Source organism: Penicillium waksmanii, assembly GCF_028829765.1.
Source record: "Penicillium waksmanii strain IBT 27052 chromosome Unknown utg000001l:1.0-4852451.0:1.0-4856178.0, whole genome shotgun sequence".
NCBI lineage: Eukaryota > Fungi > Ascomycota > Eurotiomycetes > Eurotiales > Aspergillaceae > Penicillium > Penicillium waksmanii.
This window is the reverse complement of record NW_026643248.1, coordinates 4,162,394-4,176,499: the sequence shown is the minus strand read 5'-3', so window position 1 is coordinate 4,176,499 and position 14,106 is coordinate 4,162,394. Positions and strand designations below refer to the sequence as shown.

The following is a 14,106-nucleotide window of genomic DNA, read 5'->3' as shown; positions in this document are numbered from 1 at the left end:
AGCCTATCATATGTTCGAAATGTCGGCTGAAGAGGATATCGGAGTATCCCCTTCCCCTGAGTATGCACAGTTTTTACGATCGACGCTCGCTGATTGGCACACTGGAGATGCCACGACACTAGAAGGAATTTTACGAATGACACCGAGTCAACTACATGAGATAGCGGTTCGCAGATGTCCTGGCATTGGCTATGTCTGGCATTCGGCGCTATACAATATTTTGTTATCTTTTGCGTTACGTTATTTATTAGGAACTGCGCGTGACTCCTCGTCAGGGGGCGGAGAGTCAGTTTCATCTGAGGTATTATTAACAGGATTGCTGTCAGAACAGCAGTCATCGTCAACAGAATCATCGTTATCGTTATTGTCACGGAGTACTGAGGCTCCTATTCCCCGTTCTGTTTCCCCTTCTTTGTCTTTATCTTCATCTGTTTCTGTTTCTGCTTCGGAATTATCCTATCAGACTGAGCCGTTTTCTGATACTATATCTGTTTGTTCTTCTTGTTCTTCTGTACCTCTTTTTCCTGCAGGAAAACAATCCCCCGAAACCATGGCTATCAACGACGGTGGAAACGATAGTGAACTTCCTGGCGATATGGCTGCACCCATTACCGCCGCGGAACAATTCACTCAGTTTCGTGAACCTCTGCCTGAAGCTTCGGGATCGACTATTGGCGAACCCTCTCGTCCTGCAAGTCCTGAATCTGCTGCGAGACCTCCTCCGCCTCCTCCGCCAACCATGCCTTTGCGAGACCCTGTACCGCCCACTCAGTATTATGCTGTTCCGCCTCCACAGCCAATATACCAGATGATATACAGCGCTATGCCGGCCCCAGGATCTCAGGGAGCTCCTACTTTCGATGAGACCAACGCGTCTGAGTTCCTGAGGAAATTGGAGGATACCTGCCGACGGAGTGGCATTGTTCAACATGCTGCGATCATGGACCTTCTTCCTCAATATTGTGAAAGACCGCCACGTGTCTGGGTTGAAAGTCAGGATGCATGGAAAGTGAGAGATTGGCAGACGTTCCGTGAGGACTTCCTGGACCACTATCATGATTGGGACGATGAACAATTGAGATACAACAAGCGGTATCTTAACAAGCTTGCAAATGGTGATCGATCGACAAACGATGAAATCAGGCGCTATCTGAGCGAATTTCATGAGGTTTCTACAGAGGTATTCTTGCTTGGTCGTCTAAGCGATGGTGAACGAGCTGATCTGCTGATCAAAGGTCTTCCTGAGAAATGGCAAGCGAAGATCTTGAAGCGTCATGCACTGAAAGCGCGTTCCCGTAGCGATGAGATATCTTATGATGAGGCATACAAGCAAGTTCAGACAAACCTGCGTGTTGAAGCCGATGTTTATCGAAAGGTTGAAAGGAAAGAAGTCAAGAATATGTCGTCAGACGAGAGACAGTTATCTTTGGCACCCCTGCGTCCTGCTCCTTCTGCTCCTACTGTTCAACCGATTCCTGTTGCGATGGCTAATGATCGACAGACTGAGGACCATACATCGAGAGCAATTGATGATGTGGCTCGGAAGCTGGAAGCGCTTGCGTTGAAACTGGATGCTAGGACTGATCGCCGGAATAACCCTTTGTATGAACAAAACCGAGGAGTACCGTCGAATGGCATGGGAGTCAATCCTCCTAGGGAATGCTGGACATGTGGAGGTCCACACAACAGTACGCCTGAACAATGCGACGCCATCCGGGACTTTGAAGCAAAGGGAATGATTCACCGCAATGCCGCCACAGGGAGAACAACCCTAGGAACTAAGGCTCATCCTGGTCCTGAACTAAGGCTGCGAATGGGTGTTCTGAGAAAGGACTTGATTCCGGAACAATATGCTGCATGGGCAAGTCAAAACGTACCGCAGTCTGGAAGTAACCATGTCCAATCAATACCTTCAGCACCAGCACAGTTCCTAGGTGCGTCTCTCAATAGTATTCCAGGAAGCAATGAATACTACTCGGCCCCAGTGCGATATATTGCTGCGTCTCTTCTTGGGTCTCAGCCTGCATGGGAAAAGCTGTCAGAGGATGAGGAAGAATATGGAGAGGAATATTGGGCAGGTCCAGTTAATGCTATCGGAGGTCAGGTCCAGGATGGTCGTGTCAGGAAAGGAAAACAGCGAGCGTCTGATTATGCGCGCACCCGAAATGCTCAGCAAGGTCGCTTTCAACCACGCATTGATGATGCTAATGAGGGTGAGGCTGAACCAATGCATGTACCAGATGATACCCAGGGAGCTTCTCAGGAACAAACGCTGCAAGGTTTTCCGGCCGGAAACCTATCTCCCAATGACGTTCCGCGTCGTGTCAGAGGACCACAGGATCCTGCCGTTGCTGAAAAAAGGTCTATGATCACCGATCTGATACTGCGGAAGGTTTGGGAAACTAGCGTTACGATCTCTATTGGTGAACTGCTTGGTGCTGCGCCTCGTATTCGAGCAGGAGTCGGAAAGGATATTAGCACTGATGCCATAAGTCAGAAGCTCACCGAGGTCATTAACCAGGTGCCCATCAATGCCGCTGTCGCGGAGATCTCTCAATGCGTCGATGCCCAAGTCCAGGATGTCCAGAAAACAGCTCTCTCTCATTTTATGTCGTTCGGACCTGATCATAGCGTTTCGATTCCACAGGCTGCTAGTTCTTCGGTCAGCTTCCAAGCTGCGCAAGTTACCGATGCTCCTATGAAGTCTCGCCAGGAATACACGCGAGGTTTCATGTATGCAACAACAGTTATTGGTGACCAGATTGTCAAAGCCTTGATCGATACAGGAAGCGCAGTCAATATTATTCATCGCAAGGTGATCAAGCGCATGAATGTTCTACCAGATATGAGACTCAAACCACATCTTCAACTTACCCCAGTGGACGGAGGTCGTGGAATCAGCGTTTCAGCATGTCTTGAGCACCTACCAATTACTATCAGCGGTGTCACGGTTAATTCTCATACAATGGTGACAGACCATACCACTAATGATTTGCTTCTCGGTCGATTGTGGGCGAAAAATGCGGGGTTGCGAACTGAGGAAATGGCAGACGGCCGCGTTATGTGCACCATTTTTGACGAAAGCCGCACGCAGCAAGCTTCGTTTGTTGCATATCGTCCTAGTGACAGCGGGTCTATCTTCGAAAACCAGCTGTGGCCTCAGGATTTCTCTTCTTTAAACGACGAGCAGGGTATGTAGGCGTCGTGTCATCCCCTGTTCCGGTGCTGCACACCGAGGCTTTGATCCTCCGCCGCAAATCACCGCCTTCCGAATCTATCATATCCTATTCTCGTTATCCCCTGCGTTCTCAGAAAAGCGACAATTCCCAACCAAAAACAATTGAAAATAACAAAACCCTACAAAAATATGTGAATCATGATGAATTCTATACGCTGCCGCTCCGGAGTTTTCCTGCAGGAAAACCATCTCCCCGTTATGCCCAACCTTTGTGCGTCGCTCGCGACCAAATGGTTGAGCAGGAATATCGCACAGCCTTCTCTCTCGACGATATGTCTGATATACAATTGCCATGGAATAATCGTCCTGATTACCAGTTTTATCACCAAGCGCAAGTCAATACGCTCTACAAAAGAAAAGCAGATAAGGTTCAACCCGTGAACTCGACTGATTCTGATGGAACGATCCCGGTTGGTCATCCTGATTGGCAGCATGAATGTCTCAAGAAATACCATACACAGTACCGCGCATCGGATATTCGAACAGAATTCGATCATTTGCTGAAGCCTCGTATCTCTGTAATTGCAAGGGGAGCTCGCCTTACCCCTGAACGAGAAATAACCCTGTTGGTGGGAAAGGAATTGCTACCGCGTGAAAGAGCACTTTTTCGAGAACTCCTGTTCAAAAGAGAAGGGGTACTAGCCTGGGAATGGGAGCATGTTCAGAGAATACGCAATGAAGTAATGCCTCCGCAACGCATTAAGACTGTTCCTCATGAAGCGTGGCAACACCCAGGATTCAAGATTCCTCATGCCCTGAATACCACGGTTATCAAAATGCTGCGTGATCGACTACGAAAAGGTGTTCTCGAACCTTGCGATGGCCCATATCGAAACCCATGGTTTCTTGTCGGCAAGAAACAAACTGGCAAATATCGAATGGTCAATGCAGCTATGTTAATCAACAAAGTGACCAAGCGAGATGCCAACATGCCCCCGATAGCAGATGAATTTGCAGAGGAATTTGCAGGAATGGCAATAGCATCTTTGGTTGACCTCTTCTCTGGGTATGACCAGATAGAGTTACACAAGGATGACCGAGATATGACGGCTATTCAAACTCCCCTTGGCCTACTTCGTCAAACTACAATTCTCCAAGGCGCAGCGAATTCAGTTGCGCAGTTTCAACGAGTGATCTCTGTCATTTTGCATAGCATTTTCGGCACAAAGGCGCGTTCATTTCTTGACGATGTTGCGGTTAAGGGCCCACGAACAACGTACAATGAAGAGTTTATGGAAGAAGGGATTCGCCAATATGTCCTTGAGCACATTCAGAATCTCGATGAAGCGCTGTATCTTCTGGAATTGGCCGGAGCGGTTATCTCGGCCGAAAAGTCTCAGTTCATGATGAAAGGAATCGAAGTCGTTGGATGGGTTTGTGACATTAACGGCCGGAGACCTAATGAAGCGAAAGTAGCAAAGGTTGCACAGTGGCCTACTCCGCTATCCAAGGATGAACTCCGCTCGTTTGTTGGTCTCGCCGTCTACTTCCGCATCCTGATTGAGAAATTCCAGATCATTATGAAGCCTCTCTATGAGATACTACGCAAGAATGCCCATTTTGTGTGGATGGAGGCACATCAGGTGGCTTTTAAGGAGATAAAGCTACGTCTTTCAGAATTTCCCTCAGTGCTGCCTATCGATTATGACTTTCATCCTTTCCTTATGATTGTTGCTGCAGATGCTTCTATAAAAGGATGGGGCGGAGTACTCATGCAGGTTCGAAATGGTGTCCGTAAGCCGGCACGATATGAATCAGGCGTTTGGTCAGATGCTGAATCAAAATATGATGCGGGAAAATTGGAATGCCGTGCCGTTTTGAAGGCATTCAAGAAGTTCCGCCATTGGCTGTACGGAGTGCACTTTGTCTTGGAAACCGATGCCAATACGTTGGTTGCACAATTGAACCGTACGGCAACAGACCTCCCTGGCGCCCTGGTCACTCGCTGGATAGCGTGGATTCAGCTTTTCGATTTCGATGTGAAACATGTTCCTGGCACTAGTAATGGTGCTGCGGATGCTTTGTCCCGTCGTCCACCAACTAAGGAGGATCTGCGTGAAAGGGACCAAGAACAGAATATTGATGACTTTGTTGATGCAGAAGTCCTGCATCTTCACGCCAGCTGTTGTCCTGTTACTATTCATGTCGAGAATCCTGGTAATCCTGATGCCAATGTACTGCACGAAGGATACTCGGCCGAATCTGAGCAAATTGCAAGATACCTGACCAGTCTTCACAGGCCGGATCGTATGGGTTTGTCGGAATTCTATTCATTCAAGAGAAAGTGTATGAAGTTTGTTGTCCAAGAGCGTCATTTGTTCCGACGTGTCAAGGGTAATACCGAATTGCTCCGCAGGGTTCTGGACCAAGAGAAAGACCAGCAATATGCGTTGAAAAGCACCCATGATGATCTTGGTCATAAAGGACGAGAGGCAACATATGCTTTGATCAAGCATCGATATTGGTGGTCTCGTGCATACGAGGATGCAGCAAAATATGTCAAAACCTGTTCACTATGCCAGGCAAGAGCTCCAAATCGTCTTCGTGAACCTGCCATTGTCACACAACCGCTGTTGCTTTTTGACAAATGGTACATTGATACAACTCGAATGCCCCCAGAGGATGGTGAAGGTGTTGTCATTCAGGCGAGAGATTCTGTCAGCGGGTGGCCAGAGGCAAGAGTGTTGCATTCTGCAAGATCAGAGAGCGTTATTCAATTCATCAAAGAAGACATCATTAGCCGTCATGGAGTTCCCCGGGAGATAGTGATCGACATGGGACCTGAAAATCGTGGAGGTTTGACAGCCTTTCTAGAACGTGAACAAATATCGAGAGTCAAAATCTCCGCATACCATCCAGGTTCTAATGGTCCTGTGGAGCGTGCGATGCGAACAATGAAAGACGCACTCTCAAAGATAACAGAAGGTTACCCGATTGACAATGCGACTCGGCAACACAGGAGACCATGGAGACCACATTTCTATTCTGTTTTGATGGCGGATCGTTTTACTGTCAACGCAACTACTGGGATGAGCCCGTTCTTCTTTCTTTATGGGAAGAATCCAATTATACCGATTGAATTACAAATGCCTACCTGGAGCATGCTGCCATGGCATGAGGTGCAAGATCGAAAGGATTTGCTAGCAATGAGAGCGCGCCAATTCGAGAAGCGCGACCAGGATATCGAGGAAGCAATTCTCCGCATGCGTCGCCTGAAAGAAGCAAATGCGCACTTCTTCGACGAACATCATCTGCTTCGGTATGAGCGATTCGAAAAGGATGATCTTGTTCTCCTACACAATTCCATTCGCGGAATGGACCACAGTTCGAAAACGAAACTGCAGTTCCGTTGGCTGGGACCTTATCGTATTCATGCAGTCAAGAGCAGTTCGTATTTGCTAAGTGAACTGGATGGCACAGTGCTGCAAGACCTGACTCATCAACCGGAGTCATTCAATGGCGATCGACTGAAGAAGTTTTATTCTCGACATGACCTGAACGGCCATGAAGGATCCTCATCCTTGCCACGGCGTAACCCTATCGGACGTCCAAGAGGTCAAAGAAGTCGCGGTAGTGGCCGAGGACGACAGCAGCATGAAGAACAGGTCGAAACGTCGCGTGTACAATTGCCACGACGGCGAGGAAGGCCATCGCTGAGAAGAACAGGAAGATAGACCGTCCCAAAACAGGACATCGTTTTCCGGCAGGAAATTGGTGCCTTGCGGCCTTGCGGCCTTGCGGCCTTGTTGGCCGTTTGCTTCAACCCGATTAGGAAGCCGCCCTCGATGTAGATATAACTTCCTCCCTTTCCTTTCTTTCACTTTCAACTTCTTCAACCCCCCCTCCCCTTTCCGATCTTCTTTCATCATTGCTTCGTCCATTCCATCATTTCAAAACCCGCTTTGACCCTCGCCCAATACCATCGAACCATTCAGGAACTACAAAGAACCAGCCGAGGCGCCCTAGCCATTCGAGAACGTGCGATTCGACCAAGGGACGGTCGAATAAGGAGGAGGGGAAAGAACCTGTTCCTTTGTTCATGCAGCCCTTTGAATCTTGCAGATCCTTTGTTTCTTTGAAGGCCTCGCTTACCATTTCCTCATTCGATCCTACGCCTTTGACAGATTCAACCAGCATCGTGAAACATTTGCAGAAGTCCGATTCCTTTCACCCTCACTTCCGAGAACTGAACATAAAACGTCGCAGCCATGTCCACATCCGAAATGAATACCCTCGTGCCTGTTACCCAGACCGCTGTAAGAACCGCAAGAATGTCGATGCCAATTCCGGAAGGACTGATCATCAATGGAACAAAGGTTCATACAATTGATGATATGATCAAAACCCTGCAAGGCTGTCAACAGAAAGACAAATATGACCTGGCACTCCATTGTTATGGGAAGCTGAATGAAGTCCACAAGGTTGTTGGAGATGGAATTTGCAAATTGTTCGACTATGTTAGTTCTGAGGAACTATGGAAAGGGCATCATGAGAGTCATGCAGAGTTCCAGCAGCAATGGGAAGATGCCGTCAAGCTGCAGAAAAGAAAGGAGAAGGATGCCATGACGATCGAAGGACATCGGCGACGTGCGCTCACGAAGTGGGATAACGGCAATCCGGCAGGCAGAAATACAGCGGAGTTCTTTCAATGGGTCATCAACCGCGCGTTCTCGGAGAAGGTTAGCAAGCTGCTGAATACCGATATGTCCTACGATGATGTCAAACTCTCGATCAACAACTATGTCATCAAGCGGTGTACCTTCGGAAAAGGAAGCGGAAGCCTGAAATCAAAGCATATGGAACCTAGCGACCTGACCAATACCTACAACTGCCGTATCTTGTCGCCGATAACGCAGGATCAACTGGATCGCGCAGGTCTCCAACTAGATCAGGATGGTTTCGTCTGCCCGAGAGGCGAAGGCTTTGACCTCCCTCTGATCGAACCTCGAGCTACTACCTTGCCTCCTTCCCCTGAGAAGAGTGGTTCGCGGCCAGAAACCATTACTGCTGCTGAAGAATCTGAGGATCAAGATATGGATCATGAGGAAGAGGAAGCTGATAGTGTACACCTAATCGACGCCCCGAAGATGACTGATGTAATGGATATTGATACCGACACTGAATCAGAGAGTGAAAATGACCACCCAGATGCCGAACAGTCTCCGCAACATGCACAAACTGATCCTGCTGCTGAAGAGAGTGATGATGAAATCCTTGTTTCGACCAACGAACGTGCAAAATGTGGATGTTTGCTACGCCCGACTACATTGGTTAGAGCCCTCAAGGACAAAGACTTCTCGAAACGAAGGAACGGACTGATTGCTCTGCGTATGATTGGCAGAAGACTAGCGAGGTCAGAAGGCATCACGATCAGCACCCTCTGCAACCAACATGCTAAAGCATTAGTTGATGCGGTACAAATGACGAGTGCTTCGAAAAACCATCAGCAATTAGTCAACCGTGTCGCCCTGTCATATCAGCACATTGGTAAATGGGATCAATTCATGAAAGATCACCCCCGATGGTTCAGTTTCCGGCAGGAAAACAGTCTCGGCTTCCATCGCTTCCGCCCTCAGCATCATGCTCCGCTTATCTCTGACTTTGTGTCTTGTACTGAATGGCTATCGGTGGAGACTTTGATCGACAGGATCTATGCAGGAGAGGCTCCAGACATTAGCCCGGCAAATGACATGCACAACGATGGCAGTACGGTATTGCCGAACCTTTTCTCATGGCTTGGAGAGGATCTCGACGGACGACACCCGGAAGGATTATGGCCGCTTATTCACCAGGAATTTCGAATGTACCATTATCATCTAAGCGATGCAACAAAAGAGCTTGGGTGGCTTCGCGGCATGTGGCACTCGAACATTCAGCAGTTGATTCGACAAGACCTGTCCTACTACATGGCATATGTCTTTTTCCGGCCAGACCATGCATGGCGTCTGATCTCGCATCCTTATTACATAAAAAGTACACAGGCTGGCGAACACACTGAGTTCCGGCACCTTGACATCAATATCCAGGATTATCTTGACAGCCAGAGAGGTAGTAGCCTACTACAAGGATCAGTATCTTTCACGCAAGAGGACGAACAGAACTGTACCGTACTGCTGAAAGGTATGCATAAGACAGAACGTCTGGCAAAATGGTGGAAGGATATCCAGTCCCGTGGACCCGTTGGAGACGGCTTTATCTCGGGTATCAAACCTTTCATGTGGAGGAAGGAGGATGAGGAAACATATGGCACCCAATGGACAACGGAGGTTTGTGGTGTCGGTGATGTGCGACTTTCTCTTCCTATGTTGCCTCATGGATCGACAGGCCCTGCCACACGAGTACGCCGAACCGGACTCCCGTGGTACACAGCGATCCAGGATGACCATGAAACTCTGGACTGTGCAGAGTCGAATACCTGGGAGGAGCTGGCAGAGGCTCATCGTACACTAATGCCTGCATCCAAGACGCCCTCCGGTTATTCCTCTTCTCGGTATGGTACAATCCCGTTTCCCTTTGCTGCCGGAGTACATTTCCGGACGGCCCGACACGGGATTCCGAATTGTTTGGTAGGCCGACAGAGATGGGATAGTCCCTCCATATGCATGGAATTAGATGATCTCTTTGGAAAAGACCCTGAGGTTGCGAGAGCAATGGTTCGCGACTGGCGAGAGGAAGCTTGGTATGAGTACCTACGCTGCTTCGAACTGACCAAACGCTTAGAGAAGAAGGAATACGGCAAAAACTCATTCTTCTACCGTATTGAGAAGGGCATGCTTGTTGACGACCAAGAACTGGGTCTGTTGCCCGATGAGCCTGTTCATGCTCCTGCTGAATCTCAACCACTATCGAGCATGCAGCAACCTACTCCTGAGGCGGAGGTTGGCCATCCTCATGGCGGCTAGGTGCCGATTAATGGATGAAGCATAGAATGATTGTCGGAGGTGCTATCTGATATTTTGTTTCTTTTGTTTCTTTTGTTTCTTTTGTTTCGAATTGACCAAGGGACGGTCAATTTTTCAGGGAGGGTGGTATGTAATGGGGAATTCCGCTCTCAACACCGGTATCCCATAGTCAGGTGATTGGGGCCTTAGTAACAAGGCAGCCATATCGTTTCGGAAGAATAAGTAGCGTTCGTTCGATAGTATCAATAACAACATGTGTGTTCCCCCTTATGAATTATTCTTCCTGCGGAGGTTACTGAGGCTGAGGTTACGGTATCGGTATATCGCATGTCCATGAAGACTCGAATGTCTTATTAGTCGCATCTCTATAGCGTCACGCACTGTCTACTTCTCTCTCTCTCCGGCACTCTTCGAGTGTGGTGGTGTTGTCCTCTTGCGATCGACCCGTCTGCCAACGCAGACTGCCACAGCGAGCATTCCCATCTTACAGTATATATAAAAATGTTGAGTAGATCGTATTGGAAAACTTAATCAAGCGAACTTAGTGATTTTTGGGTGATCCTGGTGGTTAGCGGATAGTGTTGGATATCAGCCGATATTCAACAGATTATCTAATAGAACCTCCACTTTTCTAACCATCTACCCAATCAATCTTGATAATTTAATTTAACCTGTCGAATTTACAAAGTACTGTTTACCCACACCACTACTCTACAAATTCCCTGTAAGTCTCTTCAATCCTACTATTCTTACTGAATATGAGTAGTTTACCTACAGCCTACTATGTCATATTCGCAGGATAGTGGGAGCCAATATGGAGTGTCACATTATACTAATTCATTCATTGATCCAGAACTCCTACAATCCGATGATTTTCCAGATGACGCGATAAGCAGTCAATTCGTGACGCATTCAAACTCTGTTTTCGAAGATCCCTCCTTACCTCGATATAATCTGCCCCCTACTTCTCTTCAGCGTGCCGGCAAACCACTGCAACAGCATTATATCCTATATAACGGGGACAAGGCTAATTCAACAATGGATACCTCTCGTACCCAGTATGTTGAATGGTGGTTAACCACTGAATTCGGCCAGAAAAAAGACCTGCGGAGAACGATCAATTGGGATAGTGACCAAAAGAAATCTGCAGCTTGGAGCTCATTTGATCAGGTTGCTCATTCAAAGACGGGTGAGCCAAAGGTTATGTGCAAACGATGCTGTGCAGTGGTTATTCATCCTGGATATAAACGCTCTGGCCCTTCGCCCATGAAGAATCACCTTACAAGTGCTCAATGTGCTAAGCCACAGTTAAAAAAGACTTCGAAGCAAGGTATCGATAAGCTACTTCGGAATATGGTGTGTCTCCCTTTTAATGAATCTATATCATTACTAATATCTCCTTAGCCGCAGCAAAAGAGTCTCATTTTTGACCAAGCCACGTTTCAACATAAAATTCTCCAGTTTATCACAACTACTCGTCTACCATTCCGGATAACTGAGCACTCTTCATTCAAAGACCTTCTGCAATACACAAGACATGCTGATTCCGACCTACATATTCCTTCCGCAAGTACTACCAGGCGACTATTAGAAAGTCAGGTTGAACAACAACAGAGAAATGTACTCAGCAAGCTTCCTATAGGAAGCTCTCTCTCTATTGCACTTGATTGCTGGACGTCCCCATTCTCTCAGGCATTTATGGCCATCACTGGCTATTTTATTGATGAAGATTGGAACTATCGTGAGGTTCTTCTCGGCTTTGAGCACCAGCCTGGATCACATACAGGGGCCCATCTCAGTGAAACTATTCTACACATCTTCAAGAAGCACCAGATTACCAATCGAGTGCTCTCAATCACAACCGATAATGCATCCAACAATACAAAGATGATCCAAGCCGTCCAAGAGCTGGCTGGGCCTCTGACGCTTGGTGATACTCCGATATTCCGCATTCCCTGTATCGTGCATGTTATACAGCTAAGCCTACACGATCTTCTTGGGAAAATCAGAGCCAATCCAAAGAATACTGAAGCGGAGTCAGAGTGGCCAGAATCACGAACAAAATCAATCCAGTCTTCCTCAGAACAATCATCAGGTAATATCACAAATACGTTAAAGAAGGTATATTCATTCCTAGTATATACTACTATATCCTAGTAACTATTCCTCAATCTAGATCCGAGAGCTTGCTGTATTTATTAATGCTAGTCCTCAACGACGTGATGCTTTCCAGGCTCTTCAAACAACACCCATCAGGCTTCTGCCAATCCAGGATGTACGCACACGCTGGAATTCAACATTTCTGATGCTCGATCGTGCTAAGCGACTACAGCAAGTATTTGATCTATACTGTACTACACATCACTATTCCCATTTCAAGCTCTCTGCAGAAGAATGGCGTCAAGTGGACTATCTTTTCCTTATCACAAAGCCGTTCTTTGATATGACGAATGTGCTATCAAAGACCCGTGATGTAACAGTTCATTCTGTGTTCAGTATCTATAACAAAGTGTTCAATCATCTTGATGCAGCTGAAGAAAAGCTTGAGCGAAAGGGTGTTCTCTGGAAGATTAAGATGCTCCAGGCACTACGTGCAGCCAAAGCTAAGCTTAGGAAGTATTATACAGCGACTGATACTGAGCCATATGGAGCAGTCTATGCAATTGCTACTATCCTCTGCCCATCTAAGAAGCTCCGCTACTTTGATAATGAGGACTGGCGAGGGACTCATGCAAATGGTGAGCAGGCTGACTTTATGAAGATCTATCGGGACAAGTTACAAGCCGAGTTTGAACGCTACAAGCAGCGTATTCTCCCCCAGATCAATACGACAGAACCCAAAGCCTCTCAGGACGATCCTGATGACGATCTCGCTTTCATCATGGATTCACAAACAGCTCTCCAACCCGAGGTAGATCAGCCAGTGGATGAGATCACCCAATATCTCTCAAAAGGTTTATATCTCTGTAGTAACCCCTAGATCTTGGCTTACAATACTACAGGCCTTACAAGAGTAAACCCTCGTCTCTTCTGGAAGGAGCATGAGCAGGAATACCCAGTGCTTGCAGCGCTAGCCCGGGATATTCTCTCTACTCCTGCAAGCGGTGCTGGTGTTGAACGGCTCTTTAATTGTGCCCGCGATATCTGCCACTATCGCCGAGGCAAGCTCAAACCTGAAACAATCAAAGAGCTTATGCTCCATTTCTTCTCGTCTAAGTTCGATCTCCAGCAAAGCGAGCTTGATCTGATTAAGGAGTATACCTTAGAGGGAGAGGATGCTATTCTTAATGAGTCATGGAAGCCTTCTCCAGCACTGAATGATATTGATCCTACTAGTGACGATGAGGAGGAGGGTAGACACCAAGCTGAGGAGCTACTAGACGAACCAGAGAGTGATTTGGAGAGCGAAGCATACCTTGCGCAGACTACAACACAGAGTAAGAGGCCACATCAGGCTATTGAGCCTCAAGACAGTGATGATGGTGGCCTTCCTCCTCCTGAAATGCCAACTGAGGAGGCTACGCAGGGACGATCAGGGAGGATTCGGAAGAGGCCAAAGATGCCGGATGGCTTTTAGATAGAAAAATATCTGATGTAAATAGTCAAAATTATGTAAACTAGCTGAATTCAGAGCCCTCAGGGTACCTTCACATTAATATCAAAGAGTGTATACATTGCTAAATATTAAATAGCGAAACTGCACCCAAAGTCCTCGATTTTTCGATCATGCTATACCATGCAGATACACAAAAACTACCAGAAAAACTGCATAATCTATGCAGGCTCCCCGAGATCACGAGTCTTGGCCTGTTTATAATGTTTATTATCCGACGGATATCGTACGATATCCGCAGAGGCCAAAAAAATTATCGTATCGTATCCGCTGCGGATAATCGATAATGAAAAACTATCGTTATCGGCAGTTGGATACGATCGATCGATAACTATCGTACGATAATGCGGATA

At 47.2% G+C, this 14,106-nt stretch overlaps 4 protein-coding genes across 4 annotated transcripts; all 4 read left to right on the top strand.

Moving 5' to 3' along the window:
- Window positions 1-550: 550 nt before the first annotated feature.
- N7481_001457 (retropepsin-like aspartic protease) lies at window positions 551-3,199 on the top strand (the record flags this gene model as incomplete). The annotated part of the gene is made up of 1 exon (XM_057260676.1): window positions 551-3,199. One exon carries the CDS (start codon window positions 551-553, stop codon window positions 3,197-3,199), a length of 2,649 nt encoding a protein of 882 aa, XP_057128508.1.
- Window positions 3,200-3,468: 269 nt separating this feature from the next.
- On the top strand, window positions 3,469-6,912 carry N7481_001456 (reverse transcriptase family protein; the record flags this gene model as incomplete). Its single annotated transcript, XM_057260675.1, has 1 exon — window positions 3,469-6,912. The coding sequence occupies one exon, from the start codon at window positions 3,469-3,471 to the stop codon at window positions 6,910-6,912; it is 3,444 nt and encodes a 1,147-aa protein (XP_057128507.1).
- A 534-nt stretch (window positions 6,913-7,446) lies between these two features.
- Window positions 7,447-10,140, top strand: N7481_001455 (uncharacterized protein; the record flags this gene model as incomplete). The annotated part of the gene is made up of 1 exon (XM_057260674.1): window positions 7,447-10,140. The coding sequence occupies one exon, from the start codon at window positions 7,447-7,449 to the stop codon at window positions 10,138-10,140; it is 2,694 nt and encodes an 897-aa protein (XP_057128506.1).
- A 1,038-nt stretch (window positions 10,141-11,178) lies between these two features.
- On the top strand, window positions 11,179-13,717 carry N7481_001454 (uncharacterized protein; the record flags this gene model as incomplete). The annotated part of the gene is made up of 4 exons (XM_057260673.1): window positions 11,179-11,496; window positions 11,833-12,261; window positions 12,317-13,094; window positions 13,143-13,717. The coding sequence occupies 4 exons, from the start codon at window positions 11,179-11,181 to the stop codon at window positions 13,715-13,717; spliced, it is 2,100 nt and encodes a 699-aa protein (XP_057128505.1).
- Window positions 13,718-14,106: the final 389 nt, after the last annotated feature.